At 29.8% G+C, this 27,909-nt stretch overlaps 1 protein-coding gene across 1 annotated transcript in view; it reads left to right on the top strand.

The window, feature by feature from the left end:
• LOC123531044 (uncharacterized) overlaps nt 1-23,240 on the top strand; it is a gene marked incomplete at its 3' end in the record, with an annotated part of 41,851 nt that extends 18,611 nt beyond the window's left edge. Inside the window, exon 15 of the mRNA XM_053535078.1 lies at nt 23,174-23,240. Coding sequence (XP_053391053.1) covers nt 23,174-23,240 — 67 coding nt within the window. The remainder of the gene's footprint in view (nt 1-23,173) is intronic.
• Between the last annotated feature and the right edge of the window lie 4,669 nt (nt 23,241-27,909).

Raw genomic sequence — 27,909 nt, 5'->3', positions numbered from 1 at the left:
AAAAGAAAGAAAGCTGGTTCGAACATACTATTTAAGTGAGTTTGCCTTTCAATGCATCATTTGTACGTCCATTACATTGTATTTCAAATCCAAAAAAAAATGAAAAAACAGTAAAATATTATCAGTATAGCAGCTTTGACTTATGCCAATTCGATTTATTGACGAGACTTCGGCATAATTTACTTTACCTTATTTGTTTTGTTTTTTTAAGTACAATAACATCACTGACCTCGAAATTAAACTATAAATAACTCCCTCCGCTGTGTACATGTACTCTGGATTCCTTTATCGGATACGCACTACACAGCTATGTTGAACAGGAACGGAAACCAAGTGCATCTAATTTTAGGCCCGCGCATGCGTAAACACCGACACGTGCAGATCTGACAGATCGCGGGAATTAGAGGGAGGTAACTACTGATGCAAAATAAAATGCAGACTGATGCATTTAATTTATTTTACGCCAATCGAAAATCCAAATAAACTTGCCCAGGAGAAAAGGATTAATATTGTCTAAGCTTCTTCCCCGGTTGCCGAAATCTCCGTTTTTCTCTTCCTTTATTTATAAATGGTCTCATGTGTTCGGGATGAATAATTTATCTACCAGCTTACTCGTAAAAATGAATGTACCACCATACGCAAAACAAAGAAAAAAGATGGAAATACAAGTTGATTTTTACTTTTACATGTTCAAATTTGTCTGTATACAGGTCATAATTACCGACAACGAAAATGATACAGTATAATGCATCATCGGATACATACAAAATACATTCATATTACAAAATTGTTTTGTTTATAAAATGTGCAACTCTATAACCAAATATCAAAACATGTTTATATTCCCTAAGTACTGACGTTAGCATAATTATGTTGCATATCATAGTGAAAATGATCTACAAAACAAGCTATTTTCACAACAAATGAAATTTCTACATGAAGTAGAACTGGGTTAGAGGCTTACATGCCACCCACCACAAAGTTTAGGTTTAACAAAAATATGTTTAACAAATCAACAGGAAAAAGAAACAACAAACGGGTTAGCGGCTTCCATGCCACACACCACAATATACCAAAATAAAACAGGTCTGTATTTCCGACTCCAAAACTCGTAATTTACTCATCACTTATCAGCAGAAAGAAAACTCGGAGGGTTAGCGGCTTCCACGCCACACACCATAATACAACAGGAGTATGCTTGTTTATATTTATGTTTTTAAAAAACTTAGTTTTTACAACTATTTTTGTGTTCTAAAAACAGAGCTTTAGAACGTCATAAACCATCAAGCATTTATAATAGGTGTAAAAGTGACCAGTGCTATATAAATTTCGATCAAGTGTTTAAATATAATAGGCCTGTCAAACTGTAATTTCTTACGCTTACAATTGTTAAAGACCTTACGAATGAAATGACATGGTATTGAAAAAGAAAAGAGACTACATTTACACTGTGTGATCTAACTACGAATAATAGCTTAATCAAATATTCAGGACAACAAACGCGCATTATATTGGGCATTGTTTGATTAAAAAGTTTCAAATTATAGATTCTGTATATCAGAGTGTCTGTATATAACTAGATTTAAGTCTTATTTGATAAGCTCGCTTGGTTCACGAATCTAGGAAACATAGTCACAGATCTTTAATAATGAAAACTATACACAGATATTAGTAGACTTGAAAACTTAATTCAAGTGTCGTTTCTCCCAGGGGTCAATTATACCCTTGTAGACACAGTTCTCATAATCTTGGTCAGTACACGAAGGACAGTAGCAGGATATTTTCCTTACATATAGGATACCTGGATTACCGGACATTGAGCGTATGCAGTGTAATTTTCTGTTTTCTTTTACAGTTTTAACCTTTAACGTATACCTTTGTCTGTCTATTTCGCTGTCCTCAACATAGAAAAACAAACGCCCTTTTAGTTTTGTATCCCCATTCCTAGGCTTGTATGAAGAAGTTGATGGATTACGGAAGTATTTATCTAAATACAAATACAAATCTTTTGCGTTATGAATTTCGCATTCTCTACGAATTACAGACATATGTGCTTTGTTTTTAACATGGCTACCCGCGGCGTCCTGCTCACCTTTACCATAGGACGTTTCAAAGTAGTTTCTTTGTGTTGGACAGTTGAAATCTGACTCTGAGAAGCTGACATCACGCATACAAAAATTAGATTTATATTGCTGACTACAGCCATCGGTAAATTCATGTACATATTTTAAATCGTACTTCAACTGATCTTTCAGGTAAGATTCGATCAAAAGTTTGCGAACATGGTGAATTGTATCTCTGTCATGAGTATTACTTTCAAAAATTACAAAAGCATATTCTTTTACAATGTTTGGTACATGCGTCGAGCTTGATTCAGTATTTTCTGTTTCATGACTGTATAAAACAGTTACATGTATAGATACTTCATTTCGTGAAAAATAATCGGATTGAATCTCGTCCTGAAGTTCACACTTGAAGTCCTCCGAGTAATCATGTACCATGACAACATGCCCTTCCGGTAAATTATTTACGATACTGTGTAGTTGTTGTCTCTGCCAATGACACAAAAAATTGTGTAGTGGAAAATTTGAAAGCGAGTTTTTGATGTAATCCCACATTTCTTTCATTGTGGAAGTAACTTTTACAAACTCTTGCTTTTTTATATCTTTACCATTTCTGTCTTTCTTACCTATAAATACGTACTCATACCTGTTCCAGGTTACAAAACTAGTACTATCGTCCAATTCTTGTGCCATCAACTTAATGTTACTTACACCACATTTTGTACAATCACGTTTTAAACAGGACATTCTAAACATTTTTTTCATCATTGATTGATACAGGCGGGCATAGACTTTCTTCAGTAATATCAGACAAACTTTCCCATAAAACATAATCATCTTTTAAATTTGGCGTTTTGTCCAAAATCGACTTTCTGCACTCTTTTGCTTTTTTAAATAAGCTGGAAACTTCAACGTGCTGTTTACATAAACAGGTAATTCTATCTTTTCTTTTTGCAGATTTAATGTAGTATGGTTTTAGAGATTCAAAGAGCCGTTGCCCTATTTTGATATCAGGATTTTCCTTAACAAAATTTAAATATATACTTGATTGTGTTGATGTTAAGATATGTTTTGGATGTTCTATGTATGTTTTCGGACCAATGCGTTCTCTAATAACCTTCCTTTTATCATTGAGAGGTTGACTGTTTTTGACCCAGTATTCCGCTATTTTATTACGGGCGCCTTCGCTCAATTTGTCTTTTCTTGTCTTGCGCGTGCGTGGTAGATTAACAGCTTCGCCACTGATTATCTTTTTATTAAGTTTCAAACCTTTGTTCACCAGTCGCCTATTTAAACTGGAATGATTACTTAGGGCAGTTTGTAGTTTATTTGTTTCAATATTGTTGCCTACTATACATGAGACGACTTCCTGAGTTTTTGTTCTGCATTCCGTTGATACACTTTTGATAATACCTAATGAAGTTTGTACGTCAGACAGAACAGCATCTGCGACCTTTTCACGAATTTTTTCACCTTCACCTTTAATCACCTTTTCAAATTCAAGGCGCCGTCTTGTTTTTAAGGACTGTTTGCCGATATTAAAGCAGATATAATTTCAGATCTTTTCTCAGGTGTATAATCTCTAATAGTATTGTTTACACATTTCACGGCCCTGCTCTTTTGCATTCTGTTTTTAAATGGCTTAGTGACAGTTATGCTGCTTTCTGTTTCAGTAGGTTGTTTTGTCCGAAATTTACGTACTCTTTCTTTTGTTAATTGTCTGATGTGTTCTTTCTTTTGCTGAATTTTATTTAGTTTCTCTAGATACTTTATGTATTTCTTATTTGTTGGTGTCTTCCTTTCAGACTTGGGAAAAGAGCTTCTATGTTTACTGACAGCTTGTTTGTTTTTTTTCTTTCTTTTTATTTTTATACCACTGTAACCTTTCTGCCGGAGAAAGACCTATAGGAGGTTTATCCTTCATCTGAAAATTAATTATAAATGTATTTATGCTTTTTCATTACGTATATCCACCCCAAAATTACGTACAGCATATAGACCAGAACTTGGAGCAAAAACGTACGTCAAGAAACTGACACTTCCTTGTATACTCGTATTTGAACGTCGACAGAAATAATGTAATTTTTTTAGCATAACACTATATACGCTGTTTTATCTAAAAGTGTATTATGTTATATACCAATAGGAAGATATGATTTTGTACATTTATTTAGAGGTAAACTGGTTTCAGGCTTCAGAGCATAAAAACACATTACTATTGATTCAGGTAGGATACCCGTTGAACAAATATGACAAAAAATACGACGTCAGAAAATTTGTAATTATTTTAAATCTCAAATTGACCAATAACACAGTGGCATTTTATACTTTCGTTTACAAAATCCATCTGTTTGTAATATGTACTTTTACATGATATAATTTTCTTTTAAAAAAATAAACAGAATAACACAAGATAAACATTTTTACATACCGTGTTCTAGTTGTATCGAATGCGTTACGCTACGACGCACTACCGTTGTTTACATTTGAAATGACGCAAACAAAGTATCTGACGTCATAAGTATAACGTCGTATTTACGCGCCAAATCCAGAACACGTTGGTGCAAAAAATATCAAAATCGGATAAGAATTGCTACTCCTACAACATTTTAAAAACAGATTAAATATGTTTTTTGTTACGCGTTACACATAGAAATAACGGAACACCTTATATTTATTTTGATATTCTATTTTCAATTAACAAAAAAAAAAAAAAATTATACATCGTTTTACATTACATGCTACATATGTAAACTCTATCATGATGTATGATTTTACAGGTTTCTGACGCCTTAATTTATTATTTTTAGTCAGTTTCAAACGACTTTACGCATAAAACTAAATGTGCAGAATAGCGTGCGTTTGATGCATAATGAGAGGGAGTGTCATGCGCAAGAACCAGGTCCCTAGGTCTAAGGTCAAGGTCACACTTAGAGGTCAAAGGATACAAGAATGAAAACTTTTGTCCGGAGCATATCTTTTTCATGCATGAAAGTACTTTGGTGTAGCTTGGCACATTGTTCACCATCACGAGAGGGAGTGTCATGCGTAAGAATCAGGTCCCTAGGGGTTAGGTCAAGGTCACACTTAGAGGAGTATACAAGAATGAAAACTTTGTCCGGAGCATTTCTTCTTCATGCATTTAGGGATTTTGATACAACTTGGCACACATGTTCACAAGCATGAGACGGAGTGTTCTGCGCAAAAACCAGGTCCCTAGGTCTAAGGTCAAGGTCTCACTTAGAGACCAAAGGTCAGATACAAGAATGACTTTGTCCGGAGCATTTCTTCTTCATGCATGGTGGGATTTTGATGTAACTTGGCACAATTGTACACAATCATGAGACGGAGTGTCATGCACTGGTTCCTTCTTTTGAATTACTTCTCTTTGCTGTTACTATAAATAGTTTATATTGTAACTTTTTCATTACAAGTCGTAGGGAAAAATCGAGACCACTTTTCTGTAGTATAACATGCATGTTACGTCCAATTCTGTGGTGTATTTTGAGCTATTTCTACCTGGTAAGGATTTTTGTATGGACTTGTATTTTTTTCTCTCTCTCTTTAAAGATTAACTTCCCTTAGTTGTTACTATAAATATCTTACATTGTAACTTTTTATAATTGACCCTAGGGAAAACCAAGACCACTTTTATATGGTACAACATTGATGTAAATTTTGGGTGTATTTTAAGGTATCTCTACCTGGTAAGGATTTTTTGTGGACTTAGAAAAACAAAAGAATTACAATAATTTCTAAAAAAAACATTGTAAACAACTAGAAAATTAAAATTCCATTTGCAAATACAGATGCTAGTGTAAAGAAATTTGCTGTGACGGGCGTATATTGTGACATTCTGGCACTCTTGTTGTAACTTTGAGAAGTCTCTTGAGTTATCCCCTATGGACAAAAACACATTTTTTTTGTTATTTTTTTAGTAGTGAATATTAGGATGGTTTTGAAACAGTATAACCCCATTTGACCTTTTGACCCTTGGTCCGGACTGACCAATGCCGGCCAATTTAAAATCTGTGGATTTTAAACCAACTAAAAAATTTTAAACATATATAATATAAAATGAGTTTACAAAATAAAATATATTGTTTGAAAGAAAGAAGATTTACTGATAATATAAACCCCCATTATATTATAACAAAAAATGGGAGAAAAATAATAAAAGCTACCTGTTCGTCTTGCGGAAAAACGAAATCAAAATTTGTTAAAAGTACTATCAAAGCAGGTAATTTAGATATTCACAAAGCAATGTTACCTTTATTACCTAAGAAAGGTTTAACACTTCCAGGATATAACTATTGTGGACCAGGAAATCCTTTAGATAACGGACCTCCTGTCAACGAACTGGATGCAGTATGTATGGACCATGATTTTTGCTATGATAGTGATGTAAAAAAGAGTACATGTGATAAGCAAATGCTTTCCAATTTAAATAACACTAAATCAAAAACATTTGGAGAAAAGATTGCAAAACATTTAGTTGTAAAACCAGCTATCAAAACGAAATACAAACTTGGTCTCGGACAAAAACGAAAGTCAAAAAACGGGAAAAGGGGGTAGAGTATACCCCCGGAATCACTGTACCAAGCTACCACTGGAGTGATGAATTAGCAGAAGAATTACACAAACCAATTAACCGAAAATTTCAAAAACGAAGGGTAATAGTTAATGACATTGATGATACTTGGTCAGCTGATTTAGTTGACATGCAAGCTTTTTCAAAATACAATAAAGGAGTAAAGTACTTGTTAACCGTTATTGATATATTCAGTAAATATGCTTGGGTTATTCCATTAAAGAATAAAACCGGAGAATCTGTTACAGAAGCATTTGAAAAAATAATTTTAAAAGGACGATTACCAATAAATTTATGGGTGGATGAAGGAAAAGAATTTTATAATAAAAAGTTTGAATCATTTTTGAATAAAAATAAGATTAATATGTATCATACATTTAATGAAGGCAAAGCTGTAGTAATTGAAAGATTCAATAGAACTTTAAAAAGAATAATGTGGAAATATTTTACAGCAAATAATACTTATACTTATTTAGATAATTTGCAGGATATGGTTGATAAATATAACAAAACAAAACATTCTAGTATAAAAATGACACCAACCGAAGCTAGTAAAAACTTAAATAAAGGTACTGTTTACTTTAGTTTATATGGTGATTTAAAGATACCAAAGAGTAAAGCAAAATTTAAAATTGGTGATCGAGTTCGCTTAAGTAAACTTAAAAGACATTTTGAAAAAGGATATACACCAAATTGGACAGAGGAAATATTTATAATTTATAAAATTAATAATACAAATCCCAGAACATACACTATTAAAGATTTAAATGATGAACTAATTCAAGGTTCATTTTATGAACAAGAACTTTTACCTACTACACAAGAAGTTTTTAGAATAGAAAAAGTTATTAGACGAGACTATAAGAAAAAACAAGCTTTAATAAAATGGAAAGGTTACAATGAAAAATTTAATAGTTGGGTTCCGTTTAGCGATCTTGAACAAATTTAATTTAGAAAATAAAAAGTTTAATTATATAAATGAGTAATAAAAATCTTATTTCTAATAATAATGGAATAGAAACAATAGATCAATTAATTATTCACTTAACTAAACTAGCTGCTGCTTACAGAAAAAGTTATAAGTTTTGCGGAAGAGTAAGTACTGGATTATATATTACAGCAGGTATTTTTGGTTGTTCAGCTGCATTAGTACTTGTTCCAGCTATTCCTATATTTGTAGCAGTTGCTGGTGCTGTTCCATCAGTAATTACCATATTTACTAACAGACTAAAACTTGACGACAAGAAATTTATTTTAAAAACACATCATCACAAAATAAAACAACTTATAACAAAAGCACGGATTGGAAAAGTAAATAAAGAAGATCCAAATAAAGTTATTCAGGATATTTTTACAATACTATTAGAAATGCAGAAAGAAAAAAATTATTCAACACCTCTTGAAATGCATATGAAGGAATTTAAACTTAACGGATATAAAAGTAAAAAAGAAGAAGAGCTGTATTAACTTTAATTAAAGATTTTTTCTATAAGTATTTTATATAAATGAGAAAAATTATATCCGTTAAGGTAATATTGCATCAGGAAAAAAGTACGTTTTTAGATATTACTAAAGAATATAATCCTAATTTTAATATAATTCCAGAACCAATTCACGAATGGCAAAATGTTATGGATCCACGTGCAACGAAGGTTCCAGCTTCGCAAATTATAATTCATATAACCTTTTTGAACTTGCTGCTCAAGAACCTTCCAAATATTTATTTCCTTTTCAGCTAACAACTTTAAACAGTCATATAAAAATGTTATCTTCTGCTAAACAGTTTGATGGTGTTTCTGTCCTTGAACGTTGTTATTTAACTAACAGTAACGTTTTTACAAAACAACATCACGACAATGGTGTTATAAATGACCCCGAGTGGGCAGTATACAATCTTTTCTTAACTGATCATATTATAAAACCATACGGAAAAAATCCAATTGATGGATTTGTTTATGTTAAAACCGACCCAGGAATATGTTTTAAAAGACTTAAAAAAAGAAACAGAACGGAAGAAAACAAAGTTGGTTTAGATTTTTTAAAAAAAACTACACAAATTACACGAAGAATGGTTAAACAGAATGTTTCAAAAAGGTATTAAAATTTTAACAGTTGATAACAATTTAGAAAAAATGACTTTAAAAGCTTATTCAAAAGATATAGATAATATAAACAAATTTCTCAAATCAATATAATTTCATTAGGTGCGTTTTTAAAGATTTTTTTCTATAAGTATATTATATATAGATGGTTAATAGAAAGGTAGATAGAATGATTATGCCAAAATTATCTAGCACTTTAGGAGAAATAATGAATCCAGACAAAAATTCATATAAGAAAGTTCTTAAAAGAAGAAATGTTATTAAATATTGGTTAAATCAAATAGTTAGCGATGAATATAAAAATCACGTTATTGATAAATTACAAAATGTTATAGATCCTTATCTTCGTAAAAGAACTTTATTTGAATGGGACTGTGGTTGTCTATTAACTGAAGAAGAAAATGATGAAAGATTATGTGATTGTCCCAGACCAAATAATTATCGAAACAATCCTTAAAAAGTTATTGTAACCGATTGTGATACTAATGAAGAAAAAATATATAGAAGCACTTATAAAAGCATCTAAAGAATTTGGTATTAATGCTGGGTTAATAAAAATGTGTTGTGAAGGGACAAACCGAGTAAAATGTGGAATATCAAAAGTTAATGGAAAAAGATATAAATTTAAATATTTTATTTCTTCTTAAAGATAATTTAAAACTTTATTTATTTTATTATTTTTTTAATTATTTTTTTAATCCTTTTTTGCCTGAAGATTTTTTTTTAAAATATAATATATAGATGGAAATCGAGAGATCTACAAAACAATATTATATGAAATTTGAAATTAAAATTACATATAGACAAGATCCAAAGAATCAATTATATTTAACTATAAACGACTCTTATGAAATACTTAAATCTGAACTTAAAACTTTAAAAGGTATAAAAATAAACGTTGTTTTAAAAATAACTTTTGCAAAAATGGATAAAACTGATACAATATATAAATCAGCTTATTTTCAATCAAAGGCTTTAGAAATTATTAACACAAACGAAATAAAAAAAACTTTACATCAAGCTTTTGATGAAATAATAAATAGAATTGGTAATTGGATTTCTGGAGGAAGTGGCTGGAGAATAGAGTCAGTTGATGCTCATTATATAAATAGATATAAGTATAGTCCATTGGCTGCTTCGAGTTATTTAGAATTACCAAAACCATTACAACATCCAATGAAAGGATTAAAAATATAAAGAATGATGATAACGAATGTTTTAGATGGTGCCATTTAGCTTACAAATTTCCTGTTAAAGAAAACCCTCATAGAGTTTCAAAATATAAAAACATATAAACGATCTTGATTATACTGGAATTAAATTTCCTGTTACATTAAATCAAATACCTAAAATAGAAGTTTTAAATGAAATATCATTTAATATATTTGGATATGAAGAAAATAGTATTTATCCATTGTACATATCAAAATATCAATACGAAGAACACTGTGACATGTTGCTAATTACTAATGATAAAATAAATGATAAAATAAATGATAAAATAACTGATGATGACTGTAAGCCCTCAAGAACTGTAGTCCAACATTATGTTTGGATAAAAGACTTTAATAGATTAATGTTTAACAAAACAAAACATGCAAATAAAAAACACTTCTGTAAAAGCTGTCTGCAACATTTTTCTCAAGAAAGAATATTAAATGAACATATTCCAAATTGTTTAGCTATTAATGGTACCAAAGGTGTTAAAATGCCAAAAGAGGGAAGTAAAGTACAATTTAAAAATTATCATAAAGGTTTAGCAGTACCTTTTGTAATTGATGCTGATTTTGAATCAATAACTAAAAAAGTTTTAACTGCTTTACCATCAACTGAATCTTCATTTACTGAACCATATCAAAATCATATAGATTGTGGTTACGGCTATAAAGTTGTTTGTTGTTATGACGATAAATATACTAAACCAACCCAGATTTATAGAGGCCCTAATGCAGTTTATAAGTTTATTGAAAAAATGCTTGAGGAAGAGGAATATTGTAAAGAAATATTTAAAGAACATTTTAACAAAGATTTGAGAATGTCTAAAAAAGATGAAAGTGAATTTAAAAAACAAAAGTTTTGTCATATCTGTGAAAAAGAATATAAGGAAAATGAAAATCCTGTCCGGGATCATTGTCATATAACAGGAAAATTCAGAGGAAGTGCTCACTCAGAATGTAATATTAATTTTAAACTAACACATAAAATTCCTGTTATTTTTCATAATTTAAGAGGTTATGACGGTCATTTTATTATGCAACAAATAGGGAAATTTAAAAAAGAAATTAATGTTATTCCTAACAATATGGAAAGATATATGGCATTTATGATTTCTGACTTGGTCTTTATTGATTCATTCCAATTTATGTCTCAATCATTGGATAACTTAGTAAAAAATATTCCAGAATTTAAATACTTATCTCAAGAATTTGATTGTGAAAGCATTAATTTATTAAAAACAAAAGGTGTTTATCCATATGATTACATGGATTCATTCAAAAAATTCAAAGAAACAGAATTACCTTCTAAAGAAGAGTTTTATTCAATTTTAAATGAAACACATATATCTGACAACGAATATGAACATGCTAAAAATGTTTGGAATAAATTTAAAATTAAAACAATAGGAGAATATCATGATCTATATTTAAAAACTGACGTATTACTTTTAGCTGATGTATTCGAAAATTTTAGAAAACTATGTTTGGAGTACTACAAATTAGATCCTTGTCATTATTTTAGTAGTCCTGGTTTAGCTTGGGATGCAATGTTAAAAATGACTGGAATTAAGTTAGATTTAATTACTGTTATCGATTTGTATCTTTTTATTGAAAAGGGACTGAGAGGAGGAATAAGTTATATTTCCCCAAACAGATACAGTAAAGCAAACAATAAATATTTAAAGAATTATATTCAAAAGAAGAAAGCAAAATACATTATGTACCTCGACGACCAATAACCTTTACGGTTGGGCTATGTGTCCAACCTTTACCCTCTGGAAACTGTAATTTATATCCGAAAAACAATTTAAGAAATTAAGTGCAAAAGGTAAAAGTCACTTGTAGTTGAATGTGATCTTGAATAATCAAAAGAATTTCATAAAACCACAAGATTATCCTTTAGCTCCTGAAAAAATTAAATACCAATCATGCTTTTCTGAGTAGAGTAAAAATATTAAAACAGAATTTGAAATAGGAATAAAAGTAAGGTACATAATTAGTTCCACTTTAATGAAAAAACAAAATTATGTAGTCATTTTAAAAATCTTGAACTATATACACAATTAGATTAAAAGTAACAAAAATACAGAAAATATTAACTTTTGAACGAAAGTCCTTGTTAAAAAAATATATTGATTTTAATACTCCAAAAAAGATCTAAGCAAAAAAATTCATTTGAAAAGGAACTTTTTAAGTAATGAACCAATTCTGTATTCGTAAGACTGATAGTGAGGAATTTACGCAAGAGGGTAATATTAAATTATTTTTATTAAAATACATAACCAAAAACTTCATTGTTAGTTCAACGATGTTTAACTCTAATCCATTTTGGTATTACATAGAATAAAAAGAGAAGTTGTTATTAAACAGACTTGTATGTGGAATGTGCATGTCTAATTTATCAAATATTTAATATATGATTTTCACTATAATTACCATAAAGAAAAGTATGAAGGTAATTGTAAAGTACTATTCACTGACACTGATTCATTTTGTTATGAAATAAAAACCAATAGATGCATATGATCAGGATTTGTATAAGGACAAAGATTTATTTGAAACAGTGGATTATGTAGTAATTCAAAATTTTTATTTTGATAATAAATAAAAAAGTATTGGAAAATTTAAAGATGAAGCTGCAGGCATTCCCAATTGGTGAATTTGTCGATTAAAGAAGTAAAATTATTCAGATTTATAGAAAACGAAGTTAACATTAAAAAATGTAAAGGAATTAAAAAAAAACTTATTGTTAAGAAAACAATAGTTCATAAAAATTACAAAGAACGTTGTTTAATTCAACCCAAAGTAATCACACCTTTAAAGTATTCGTTCTGAAAACACATTCATTCCAGTTATTTATAAATACAACATCTTTATCATGTTAACGATAAAAGATATATTCTTGATAAGGTATTGAAACATTAGCTTACTCTTAATTAGAGAACCATAAAATTGCTAATCTGAATATTTTTTAACTGTTTAAAAGAATTATATAAATAACATCATTTATTTTAAAATTTATTTAGCATAATTAAATAGAAATAGATTCATTTTCTGTATTTTTTACATCGTAACTTTGAAGAATTACATTTTCTTTATGTTTTTTAATTGTAATTAGCTTCTCCTTTATCTATTTTAATTGCCATCACAAGAATAATTAAAATGTAATTAATATGAATTCTTAGCATTAATTAACATTTTGAACCAAACCAGACTAGCATTTACAGTTTTATTGAAATAATCCACGCATCGGTATCTTGGGTATAACTGTTTATAAACAATGGAGGTTTCTTATTAATTCCTTTCTATTTGTTTTTCTATTTTATTACTTTTTTCATTTATATAATTGAATATTCCCATTATAATTAATAATTCCAGTTAAATAAATTTCCTTATTAGTTATAATAATGTTTAACAGTATTTGGTCATGAACTCTGGGGGTGAGGTTGGGGGTGGTGGTTTTACATATAAATCATACAACGGTACTTTAACTTGTATCATTTAATGAAAAATAAACAATAATATCCCCAAAGCAGACTTGTTTTTGTCTTGATATTGATCATTGTTGTAAATTTTACTTTTGGTTTAAATGGAATTACTTCTTTTGGTGGAGGAAGTCCAAACGGAATCAAAAACATATTATTTAAGTAACAAACACCATGTGTTCCAGGACCCTATAGAGTCGGTCCCGAAAAAAAAAAAAAAAAAAAAAAAATTTATAATTCCACATTCTACCTTTTCTTTAATGTTTTAGTAATTATTTCAACTAAATACATACCCGTAGTTTTAATTTTTATATTGGTTGTAACCCCTTTGTTTCAATTTCAAAGTTAGATATTGGGTTTGTTTTATAAATGTTATTTTTTTTTTTTTTACTATAGGAATTCGTCTGTAAAGGTCTCCGTTGTGAATCAATCTGTAGTCCTTTTCACTCAACAAAGATGTAAAATAGTCAGTATCCCTAGACTAGCAGCCAGCCAACATACCTATAAACCCACCGCTGTTTTTGTTTTTTGTTAATTTAATCACTGCCAGAGCCCTCTAGTTGCCTTTCTTGATTAGGTGTAAATAAGGGATACATATTGCTCTTATCATTTAGCTACTGAAATCATACCATTCCCAAGATATTTACTAACACTGTACTGGCTAGGCCAGACAAAGCACCAATGCCTAGTGGGGCCTAATATTTTTGGAGCAATTTTTGCTGCCATTGGAAGATTGTTTTTCCTAATCAAACCAGCTAAGCTCCCCATATAAAGACACAGTTTGACCTTGACTGACATTTGTTTTTTTTTGATATTGTAATTTTCTAATCCTTTATTTATTTGCCACAGCTTTTTTAATATTGATTAATTTGTGTTTTTGTTATATAGTAAAGGGAAGTTTCCACGTAATTGTTTCATGTTTTAATCTAAAAGTATTGGTATTTTATTATTATAAGCTTGTGCTAAATTTTTCTTTTTGTCCATCTGTAGGTTATCTTTTATATTCAATATAATTTGATGTTCATTATATTTTATTTATATTTATTTTGTTAAACATAACAAGTTCATTTCAATAGTATTTATTTCAACTGTTTCCTCATATAATACTTGTGCGTAAATACGATATTTGGCAGCGGGAAGGGCAGTTAACTTAATTGTTAATGTAATCTGCTTAGGAATCTTCTGTAGTGACTTCCTTTTTATATTCCATGTAAAATATCAAATCCATACAAACTAGGTTTGGGGGGGGGGTGCGTTGGTAGCAGACGTCCAGAGTCTTATTATTTTGTTTATAATAATAATTAATTAATCATCATATATGTTGATATACTGTATATCTGTTTCTGGATAAAAAACACCGATTACCAACTCCGAGAGCGACAAGAACTCAAAATACAATTAAAATCAGCATTTGCTGCATTATCTTTAAATGTATCTAATAAATGTGGATTCATTGCTGATTATTACCTTTTATCAGGTCGTTTGTAAATAAACAAATCATGTTGTGGTTTGGTTAACAACCAGCCGTTTTTCTAAAAGTTGTATAATCTGTTGGGTATCAGTTGATTGCGTCCAGCATTTCCCGAAGGTATGACCATCTTGCTTTTGTAAATCTTTCCAGAAATTAATTAGTCCAAATTTCATTAAAAATCCAAACGTGGAACCTAGAATTAATTTTTTTTTTTTTTTTGTGTTTTGTTTTTAAAAGTACTCTACCTGGATCAGCAGCATTAGCTCTAAAAATTAATTCATCATCATCTGTCAGCTGCAGGTGTTATTTGATTTGTACTGGAGTTAATTATTAGTTTTCTTACCCTGAAAAAATGAATAATATTTAAGGAATTTTAGCATTTACCTCATTATTTCTTGATTAAATCCTGTCTCTAATAGCAAACCGAATTATCATCAGCAGCAGCAAAGTACAGTAGTATCTATATAGATAAATTTCATTTGTTTCCAGATGATTTTGCATTAATCTTCAGAGAGTTTCTACCCAAACTCTTTACATTTATTACTTTGTTTAAATTATTACAATCTTAACAATTTTTCCATTCTGTTAAAAAACCACTAACTGATCAATTAATGAAAGCTGCAGTAGTAATTATAGCTCCATCATTCTCAGCACCATCAGCAAGTTTATTTATTTAAAACTTACTTCAAAATAACGCATTATACCAATCAAAATATGAACTTCTATCATTAATTTGAAATGTGATAACCGTTTGTTTTGTTGTTGTAACTTTTTTCCCCCAGGACAAGATATTTAAGCTGTATCGAATTGAATAGGAGTTATTCGTATCTTGGATCTTGTGGACGGGGGGGTTCTAATACATGTATATATTATATATTATTTTTTTTTTGATTCTTGTTTTATTTTAGTTTGTTAAAATAATCTGTTTAATAGTTTTTGTTGAGCTGAAGTTCCGCACGTGCTAAAGCTCCAGATTCCTGACATTAGTCTATTATTCCATATGAATATCCCTCCCATTATCATGAATTTTACTATTATTCGTTCTGGTAATTCCTTGGCAATTATATACCAACTGCTGGAGCTGGTTTCTTTTTAAGTTTTTCTACATTTTACTGCACTAAATTCCAAAACTTCTGTTTCCAACCTTTTTTGTTCCACTTTCAGGTGCTGGCTTTCCTGCTGTTTCCAAAGCTTTTTTTCCACTGTGCTAATTGAAGATGCAACTCCGCTTGAAAACAATTTCGTTAAAGTGTCAAAGATACCTGTTCCATGTAGATATTTCCTTTTCCCGTGTGAGCATCAACAAAAAAAAAAATTTTCCTTTATTTTTGTCAAAAACTTTTTTGTACATTATAATAAAACAAAAAAATTTATAATTTCATAATTTCTTTTAAAATTAATGTAAAACTTTGTTTCAATCCATTAAAATAATTTTCTACCAAATTCATCTGTAATATATATTCAAATTTGATTTAATATATTTATTAATTTCAGAATATCCAACTCTTTGGGGTTTTTTTGTAAATGGATAAGCCTTGTTAAATTGCAGTACTTAAGCTTAGATAATATCACTGAATTTACCATCAACAAGTGAATTAATCAATAAGATCACAATGAATGTAAATTGTACCAAAAGTTAGTTATATTTGGGTTTTTAGTTCCCCATTCAGTATTTCTCAATGCTTTTTTCTCAAAACCCCAAACAATGTATGAAAATTTGACATTCTTAAATCCAACATAAAATTATCTGTAATTGAAATCAAAATCTTAAAACTACTTAAATCAAATTCCAAACTTATTGGAGCAATTTCTGATTTATTTAATTCAAATCACAATTACTTATTAATGTTTCCCTGATATAATTATTAATATCGTGTAACTGTAAGAACCATTTGTAATATAATATTTTTTCCAAACCTTACCATTATGTAACGAATTCTTGTATTTTCATATTCATACTAATTTATGCCAAGATAGGTCATAGTGTTTAATACTACCAAACCAACAAAAATAAGTTTATTTTTATCTAAAATTAAAGACCGACTAAATCGTTTGTAAAATCACTCGGGTATTTTTTTATCTTTAACTTTTTCAGAATTTTAATTACTATTTTTTGTTCCATTTATATAATTAAAACAAAGTTTTAAAACTTTAATAAAATTTTAAATTCAAGAAAAATAATTTTTATATAACTTTTCATGTTGTTTCTGGTAACAATGTTTCTTTTTTAATAGTTCTCAATTATTCTAAAAACCTTCATTTTTTTAGTTCTTCATTATTATTTCCAGCATTAATTGAACCACAATTAACTCCAATCTTTAAACCAATTCTTTGGGATTACATGGACAAACGTATAACCTTGTCCCCTAATTACTTTTTAAAATTTCATAGATCTTTTATTGAAGGTAATCCTGATTTTTCTGTTAATTCTTTGAATATTTTTTGAATGAATTGAATGTTTTTATATTGTTATAATCTTTTATTATCAAATCAATTAAATCATCATCTACTTTAGTGTTAATTACTTTCTTTTCCAGTTATTCTATCCTTAGCAATAATTTGTTTTGACCATAAAGTTTATTTAAGTTAATATTAAATTCCATATTGTCCATTTGGTGAAATTTTTATATGATTATGATGTTTATTCCTTCCGAATGTAGGAGCCATACCAAAAATATTTTTTAAAACCGGTCTTTGAAATTTATGAGTTCATCTCGATCATGTTTTAATTTTTTACTTTTTCTTGTTTATTTGGATCTTTTTAATTTGATTTGCCAGTTATTGAACCTTTTTAATTTTCTAATACTCAGAAACCCTTTATTTATTGTAGCTTAAAGATCGTTTTACTTTTTTTATCAAATTAGATTCACTGCATTTAAAAAAGTCAAATAATTCAAAAGGGTTTGAAAATTTTATATTCTTCAAAACTCATTTTCCGAAACCTCTAAAATCTACTTTGGGATTTCCCTTTTTTTTCGGTCTTTTCTCAAAAAATTTCAGAAATTCTTCGATTTTTCGTTATTCCCATCTTTCTCTCCAACCCAAATCTTTTAAGTTCATTTTTGAGGAACCAATCCACGGTTTCATCCCCCAATATTGATGAATAAGGGTCGGTTTTAAAGCTTGTTGTTTTTTGATTCTTCTTGCTTTCCTTTAGTTAATTCGCAATACCTTGTGTCAAATTTCTGTTAGGGAAGAAAACGCAATTTTTGGTTTTTATTCAAAATGCTTTTAAACTGATTTGAAAAATTTTTTTTTTTTGACTTTCTTTTTTTTTTCAGAAATTTGGTTTTAAAATTTCAGAATACTATCCCCGATTTGAGTTTTTCTTATTTTTTCTCTCATTATTTCTTCTCTAAAGCTCCTCTTTTGCCCGACTAAGTTTTTCTTATTCTTATTTCTTAATTTTGATGCATTTATATAATAAAAAAAAATGTAAAAAAAAAAGTAAAATAATGTAAGATTGTAAAAAAATAAAAAATGTAAATTTTATATAAAGGGAAATTCCCAAATTTTTAAAAAAAAAAATGATAAACCAAAAACTTTAAAATTTTACCCTTTTTAAAATTTAAATGCCGTTTTCATGTTTTAGAATGTTAATATGGATCGCTGGACGGGAAAAACAAATACTTAAAAGCAAAACTTCGAAAACCCTTTTTAAATTATGATAAAATTATACCCCATATGCTAAAAACTTTGAACAATAAAAATTCAGGGTTAATTAAAAATTTTAAACCCAAAAACAAAAAAAAATTAAAGTAATCCAAAAGAAAACTTAATATTTAGCTGTTCCCAACCAAAAAGAACCTTTTAGAATCTTGATCAAAAAACAAAAGTATAATATTGAGATTTTTATGGAAGATAAAAAAGCAAAAATGAAATAACAAAATACTTTATTCAAGACGTCACAAAAACTGTTGTTTATTTATTTAAGTCTTCCCTTACTATAAAACCCCAAAAAAGATTTTCCCAAAAATTAACTGTTCCAAAATATTTATTTTTTTGAAAGCCCCCAGGTAAAAAGGGAAAAAAATAATAGGATTTGAAAATGAACAAAATATAGATCGGGGGTTCTTTGCTAATCCCAACAAATAAAAAAAAAATATATTTCTATATATTTGAAAAACCAAATGAATTTTTTAAAAAGAAAAAACTTTACGGGTAAAATAAAAAGGGGAATTTTTTTAATTTAAGTAAAACAAATTTTTTAACCCTGAAAGTATAAGAAAAATTTAAAATTTGAAAATTAAATTTAATTGTTTAAATGCACAAAAAACAAACAAAAAGCTTAAAAGGACATGGAATCATATCTTCACAGAAAAAAAGGAACTTGATAACCAATGAACAGACTTTAAGATATGGGAGGTAATAAAAAAATCAACCAAAGGAAAAACCCAGAAAAATTTCCACCGATGTAGTTTCAAGACGATTTATGTTTAAAAAATTTTAAAAGGGTGAAAATAGATGACTTTTAATTTTTGAAACATCAAATCAATAAAACAGACATTAGAAGAAGAAAAAGAAAATTGAAGAATTAAAAAAAAGTTTTTTAAAAAGAATTCATTTTTTAAAATTAATCAATTACAAGGAAAAATTAAAGAAAAAATGAAAGCAGGGTTTATTCTTTTTAAAGAACTTGAAGAGAAATCTGATTTGACAGATGACAACATAAAAAATTTTTCCGATTTAAATTTTAAACTTTTTAAATTCACACCAAATTCAAGAATTAAAAGATGGGTATGATTAAACATGAAGAACAAAAAGACAAGATTATTGAAGCTGAAAAAAATTTAACAAAAATGTATCGGGTTAGAAATCATAACAAAAAATAAATAAATTTAAATACTGAAACTGAAAATAAGCATAAAGATTTTTTTAAAATTAAATTTAAAATAAACTTGCAGAATATAAACTGTTTTTGGGAAAAGGCAGTTCACAAAGAGGTAAGATCATGCACAGCTTTAAGAGAACTTTAAAAAAGGCTAAAATTCTAAAATAGATGACTTTAAAAAAAAAATTTCCCAAATTTTGGATTAGAAATTTTTGAAAACCGTCATAATTTAAAGTTTTCAGATTTAAAGTAATATTACAAAAAATTACAAGATGAAAATTAAAAAAAATTAAACCTAAATTTTGAAGAACAAAAAAAATGAACGGGACTTGTATTAAAAAAATCATTTAAAACCCAAGGGAGATTAATTACAAGCAAATACGGAAGCAATTAACTTTAATTTAAAAAAAACACTAAAAATTTTTGAAAAAACAACTTGTAAACATAAATTAAAATGTCGATGCAAAACAAAATTTAAAAGTCCGAAGAGTTAAGAAAACTTAAAGGGTTTTTTAAAAAAAGATATTAATAAATTTTAATGATGAATTTAATGATAAAATTAAAAAAATAAAAAATGATTTAGACCAAAAATTAAAATATCGGATAAACAAGGAAAAATAAATCACTGCAATACTCAAAAAAAACGGGCTAATACAAAAGCAAAAACAGCTAATTTCGAAAAAATTACCACTAAAACCCAAAAAATTACAAAAGTAAAAAATTTTTTTTTTTTAAAACAAAAAAACAAAATTTAACAGAAAAAAAAAGGCGTTGTTGACAATTTATCTGCTTCTGAAATTGCCACAACAAAACGTTTGATGATTTGGGCGAAATAATTCTTAAACTTAAAAAAAAAAGCCCGGGAAAAATTAAAAAAAAAAGGGAAAGGGGGAAAGTGAGACATAAAAGTGTTTCTCTTTGAATACAATTAAAACCCCTTTTTGGTTACATAAAAAAAAAAAAAAGTTTTTTAAACCGCCCGTAATGCCTGGAAACATTCAACATAAAAAAAAATGGGGGTTTTTGAACTATTTAAATATTTTTAAAAATAAGACCGGGAAATTTTTCGTAATTTAAAAAGTTTTTTTATACTCAAAACCAAAAATATAAAATAAAATGTACTAAAATATGTTTTTGAGTGGTGTGTTTATAGTCAAAAAAACCCGGGAAAATTTAAATATAAAATATTAAATTTTTTTTAAAGGGGGTGGGGGAGCTTTTTAAATAAAAACCGAAAAACCCCCGACTAAAAGCCCAATATCCCATTTTTATATTTAGGGGGGGAAAATTATGGGCCTAAGTGAAGTTTAATTTTTTGATATTTTTGGGATAATGTAAAAAAAAACAGTTTGGGGCCCGCTGAGGCCCTTTGACACTGATGGGTTTAAAAATATCTATGTAAAAGAAAAAAAATTTAAAAATTGATCTAAAACAAGGGAAAATGTTTGATTTTAAATCCTTATGACGATTCACCCTTTACAAATTTTAACATTTATGCGGGAGGGGAAAGTTACAATCAGATTCAACAAATGGGATAACCTGTACCCACTGAAAGAAACAGACTTTTGGATTAAAAGTTTAATAACATACAAAAACAAGACAAAACAAACACATTTTGGGTTTTTAAAGGTTTTTTTTTTCTTTAAAAAAAGTTCAAAATGGTTAAACTTTATGAATTATTTTATAAAACACTGAGAGAAAAACAATGTAAAAACAAAATGAACAAACAAAATAAATTATTTTAATAAAAAGGGTTAAAATGAAACCAAAAACCTAATATTCTTTACAACAATCAAAAATGCCCCCCAAAAAACTTTATATTTTACTCTTCCCCTTTTCCCAAAAACGACTTTTAATTTATGCATTCCCCATGCAACTCAAACGGTTGAGTGATTTCAACAACATCAAATAAACATAACATTAAAATCCCTGGTAAGATTTTGGGAAAAATCCGAAAATTTTTTGATTTTCAAAAACAAAAAAAATTATGATAATCAAACATGCATAATTTCCTAAACATAAAATCAAACGGTTTAGTGAATTTTAACAACATAAAGAAATTTTGAAATTCAACCATGCGAATGATTTTGGCAAACTCAAACGGTTTTAGTGATTAACAACAAGAAAATAATTTTGATATTCAACCCTGTTAAAGGTTAACAATTTTTTTCTTTAAGTTTTTCCGGAAAAATATTTTTGGTTTTTAACCCTTCGTTGTCTTTATAAAGCTTGGGTTTTTCACGGTAATTTTGTCCGGCTAATAATATCTTTTTTAGAATTTTTTGAATACCTATAAAAAAAACAAAATTTAACCCTTTAAAAAACCCCTATCAAACATACTTTTTTCTACAACGATAAATGTAAAAAATAAAAAACTGGTAAAGATTAAACATAAAAATTTAAATTTTTTTAAGGGTTTTTTTAAAAAACCGCTTTGGTAGCCTAGTGGTGAGCGTCCCCCTTCAATGCGGGGGGTTTGGGGTTCAAACCCCGGCCCATTTAAAACCCAAAAACGTTTAAAAAGGCACAAGCAGCTTTCCCCCCACTTGGCGCTCAGCAATAAAGGGGAAAAGTGCCAAAAACTGGTTTGGGGGATCAGCCCCGTGTTACGGCGTGATATTCCCCGTTTTGGGGAGCAAAATAAAGTTGGGGGGTTTTTCCCCCGCCCACCAAAAAGACACTGTCGTTTAATAACTTTGGGAAAATTTTTGAAAAAAACGTTTAAAAACCCCAACAACAACATTAAACTTGTTTAAAAAATAAAAAATAAAAAATAAAACTTACAATTTTTATTTTTTAAAATTTCCCCTTTTTTTTGTTATAATACTAAAACATTTAAAAAATGTAAATTTTAATGATAAAACAAGTCCCTAACCGGGTGATGCAATATTGCGGGAAAAACTAAAAGGAAAACCCCAATTTTCGTTTACCGAGGCTAAAAAATATTTTGTAAATTTTTTTTTTTGGGGGGGTGTAAAGTTTTTATTAAGGTTTTTTTTAAAATATTTTGAAAGTTAAATATGGGAATTTTCCCCATTTCTTTATGGAAGTTTAAAAACTCCCGGGGTTACGTTCATCAAACCCCAAGGTTTTCCCCAAAAGGGTTTTTCAAAAAACCCTTGGATTATAAATTGGGGCCGGGATTGGGCAGTCCGGACCAAGGGGCCAAAAAAGGGCAAAAAGGGGTTATACTGTTTTTAAAACCATCCTAATATTCACTACTTTTTTTTTAAAAATGGGGAAAGGGGAAATATAAACGTTAGCCCAAAACTAATTTTTTTTTGGGGTTTCCCCCAGGCATTAGTAAAAGTACAAGACAAAAAACACTAAAAGAAACAAATAAAAACTAAATTCGAGATGGGAATTTTGGTACTAAAGAAAACAACAAATGTAAGTGTATAACTTGTTTCCAGTTACAGTGAGTACGACACACAAGAAAAAACCGGGGAAAATATACAAGACATGATCAACGCAAAAAGGGTTTCTGAACACACAAAAAGAAATTTTAAACCCATGATGAAAAAACCCTCATTGACCAAAAAAGAAAGCCAAATGCAAAAACAAAATTTTCATGTACAAAATTATAAAAATCAACAGCATACCTATTAGTGTTTAATATGTGCTTTTAGTATTACATACTTTTAACCTTGCCGGCGCACCAAAGAATAACTGTATTTCTTTGTACATGCTATGTATTTCCACCATGGTAATTATGTGTGAGTCAAGCATCTGCTTACAATCTGACAGAAGTATTAGGCAAATATAATCTGTTTAATGTCTAAATATTTTATTGAATGGATGTGGCAGTATGCTTAGTATTTGATGTATTATTATTATCATTATTTGATTTCACGTCGCACCGACACATGATAGGTTATATGGCGACTTTCCAGCTTTAATGGTAGAGAAAGACCCCAGGTGCCCTTCCGTGCATTATTTCACCACGAGCGGGCATCTGGGTAGAACCACCGACCTTCCGTAAGCCAGCTGGAAGGCTTACTCACATGAAGAATTCAACGCCCCGAGTGAGGCTCGAACCCACATCGATGAGGGGGCAAGTGATTTGAAGTCAGCGACCTTAACCACTCGGCCACGGAGCCCCCCTTGATGTATTAAGTTAAGTTTAGATCACTTTTGTTTCTCCAGGGCGAGATATTTATTTATCTATGTTTTTCAAACTAATCTGAAAAGAGATTATCTGAATAAGTGTGCAAATGCAATTATGAAAAACACACTAATTTAGAAACGGCCTGAATTGTCCATCTGTTATCTTATAATGTAGCTTGATTTTTTCCACGAAGGCCATGCGGCAGGAAAAGTAGGTCACTAAGTTGTGTTTGATATTTAAAGACGAGCCACAAAATAAATGTATTCTTGTAAATATGTTGTTAAATTAATGTAACAATATGCACTGTACTTAATGTATTAAAGTGAGCTTAGACCACACTTTGTTTCTACAGTGTAAGATAGTTATAATTACATGTTATAAAACTATACTGAAAAGGGAATGACTGAATAAGTTTGCAAATGAAGTTGTCAAAACACATTAATCAGGAAGGGCCTAAATTGTCCACCTATCATCTTGTAGAATAGCTGTATTATACCAGTATTATCAGAGTTCATGTTGGAGGAAAAGAGAGATAGATCTGCTTTACATGATTCGTAACATCAATCAGCTTAAAGGTACTGACATTAAGAGTTTGGCTAAAAATGATTTTTCTTTCAAACTAAATATGAGTGCTTGCTTCTACATTATTTTAAAAATGCCAAATTAAAAAAAAAGGTGACCGCGTCAGGAATCGCACACGGACCGCCACGGCAATAAAGACGTTTCCCGCTGTCTTTACCAGTAACGCTATGGAGAATTTAGTGTTCAATGCACGCTAATATAATAGATATTTATTATCCAGGCAATTAACTTTGTGTACTTTTCGATTTTCATCGTAAAAAGTAGTGTAAACAACTAATTTTCATGTGTTTCCGTAACATATAGTCTGTTAGTAATAAAATTTCAAAGCATCATTAAGTATTGTTAAGAAATACAGAAATACTTTCTAGATATCTAAACATCTCTCATTCTCTTTTCGAACGATCTAGAGGCCAAGTAAGTAAGAAAGTACGTAAGTAAGTAAGTAAGTATTTTATTATAGTGACACGGCATGTGCATTTACACAGTGTGTGTATTATGTCATAGAGTTTTACCTTACAAAAGACAAAAAAGTTCCATTCATTCGGATATTTCATTAATGGGATGGAGCGAATTAATTTACCTTCACTATGTAATATTTTCTCATGTTATCTGAAAGGATAACAGAGAGCTGCATGACATAATCATTTACAGAATCACGTCGAAATTATAGTATTTTATGTATTTTGGCCAGCTATACATACTTATATGTCATACATGTTATTACTGTTCTGCGGAAATGTAAGGACTATTTCGGGGGCGAGTGTTTATTGTTGCTTGTAGGCATATGGTATTAAGAGAATCCAAACCATATTGTTCACTCTTGGGCTAATCGCCCCCAAAACAAAAGGACTTTATATTTGCTTTCGTGCAAAAATGTCTAATCACCTTATAGTTATATGATGGATGAATTATTCAATTATTGAGTAGAAACAAGAAACACAATATTTACCTGTTTAAAGCTATTTGTTTTTATCTTAAACTAGTTTATTAATTTAAACTATTGTAATATCGTACGAACGACAGCTAAAATTGAAATGCTGTCAAAATGAAAGGTGTCACGTTCGTTACTATTGTATTTGTAAATTGAGTTTTAAACTTATAAATGAATAATGCTTCAATTTCTATATGTTATATTTAATATTGTGTGTTTGTGTTGAATGCTAGATTATAAATAATAAAATCTGTAAAAAAAAAACTTCTTTATAAACATATTCAGGCTAGCATTACATTGAGCTTAGCCTTTTAAAAAATATATTTGAAGGCTTAGAGCGACTAATCATCACATTGTGAATTGTAATTTTTAGAATAGTTAACACCAAAATTCTGCAACTATTTCATATATCTACATGACACTTAATGGTTGATAAGTTTCTAATTTCCAGATTAACGTGATCATTCGAGTACTTGTGTGCTCTATAGATTGATCTCCCATGTTCTCACTGTCACCTGATGTTTGCAAGATGCTCGCTGGTGCCATGAATTCCGTTTTTTTTATAAACCGGGAAAGTGTGTTAGAACATTAAATATGCAACGTAAAGGTAAATATAGGTATAAATTCTCACGACACAATGTGTGGGTTAGTCGCATTAAAGGGAATACCTGTAGTTTTTTTTTTAAATATGCGCATCTTTCTGCGCAATCGACAAGTATCATGTCTGCCAGGTATCTTGCCATTTTTGTGGTTGTGTTTTCACAACGCATTTTAGTGCAAAGACAGTGTTGTTTATAAAATGTAAGACAATTGAGTTAGTACTGATAAGACAATATCACCTTCCAGATAACAGTACAATCGCGATCCTACGAAAAGCCAAGTGACCGACCGTTATTTTCGTAATATCGCATTTCCGTTCGAGCGCAACATAGGAAATTTCGCTATACAGCACCTTAAAATCTACACATCGGAACCCGTGATATTTAAACGTGTGATTTTCGTATCGAAGTACATGTATACCGATTTCATATGTACATCTGGGTTAACATCACATGTTATTTGAATCTGAACCGAGATGGTATCTAGAATATAAAACGGGTTGTTGTGTTTTTCTTCCCTTTTTATTCACTGTACATAAAACATATACAGGGTTCATATTTCGAAACACTCAGCTACCCTTAACACACTTTCCACACTTTTATTACTGTTTACGCCCAACTAAATGATAGTGACACTTTCCACTCTAAAGCGTTTCACGCTGTTATTAAAGGTGTGAAAACTTAAATTATACAGGTATTCGTAAAATCGCAACTAAAACAAACTGAAAACAGGCTTAAAGAGGAAAATAATACATTCGTAGCGCATTTTTCGTAAAATTTCATTTTTGTAAAACCGCGATTTTTGTTGCATAGAAATAAGAAAGAAAGCAGCCGGGACCACAACACCTTTTCGTAGTATACCGGTATTTCGTAAAATTGCGATTCGTAGCATCGCGAATGCACCTTATTTAGTATTCGACTATAGATAGAATAAAGAATTCTTAAAACATATTTTTAACTTTTAGCAGATATACTGCAAATGTTCTGATCATTTTAACTTGCTCTGCCCTTCAAAATACTTTTCGTTAGCCTGAATACACCTTTTGAGCCGGTCAGTCCTCTTTTGGAAGCATTGTTCATACTTTTCTATGGGAACACCCATCAGATACTGATAAACAGCAGATCCAAGGGCATTTCTCGATTTGTATCTCTTTCCAGACAGATGATATTTAAGTTTGGGAAACAGAAAATAGTCGCAGGGGGGCCAGGTCTGGCGAAAACGGAGGGTGTGGAAGGACGGTAACCTCTGACTCCAAAAACTCGGTCACAATGCGTGCCTTGTGAGCGGGTGCATTATCATTCAAAAGTCGGAGGTACTTAAGTCCTGTTTTGGGGCGGCGACTTTTGTAGTAGTTCTTCAATTTTCTTAGAACAACATTTTTATAGAATTTTCCTATGACCGTACTGCCTTTTGGTACCGGAATTTGAATGATTGGACCCTTATGAGTGAAAAAAATACATACAAAACCTTCTTCACCGTTCGAATTCGTTTGGCAATACTTGGGCGTCTCGCATTTCTGGTGACCCAAATTCGCTTGGAATACTTCCGCTTTGGTTCAAAATAATAAATACAGCTTCCATTACCAGTAACTATATTATCAAAAACCTTTTTGCTGTATTTTAGGTACATGTTCAGAAGTTTTTTTGCCATTGTTACACGGGTCCTCTTTTGTTCATCTGTAAACAAATGGGGTATCCATCTTGCATTTATTTTTCTAAGTTTTAGGTGTTTCTTCAAAATTCCATGATCTCGTGCTAACGACAAGTTTGTCAGTCGGGCCAATTGCCTTACGGTGAATCGGGCATCCTTTTTAGCAAATTGAGGACTTTTTCGATGTTACCTTTCGACGTTGTTGTTGCTGGACGTTCTGTGCGAGCAGAAGCTTTGTGTTGCTGCTGTCCGATCCTAAATTTAGCTACCCCCCTACT

The sequence above is a fragment of the Mercenaria mercenaria genome, unplaced genomic scaffold, assembly GCF_021730395.1.
Source record: "Mercenaria mercenaria strain notata unplaced genomic scaffold, MADL_Memer_1 contig_4447, whole genome shotgun sequence".
NCBI lineage: Eukaryota > Metazoa > Mollusca > Bivalvia > Venerida > Veneridae > Mercenaria > Mercenaria mercenaria.
The sequence above is the reverse complement of the archived record's forward strand: the minus strand, read 5'-3'. Positions and strand labels throughout refer to the sequence as shown.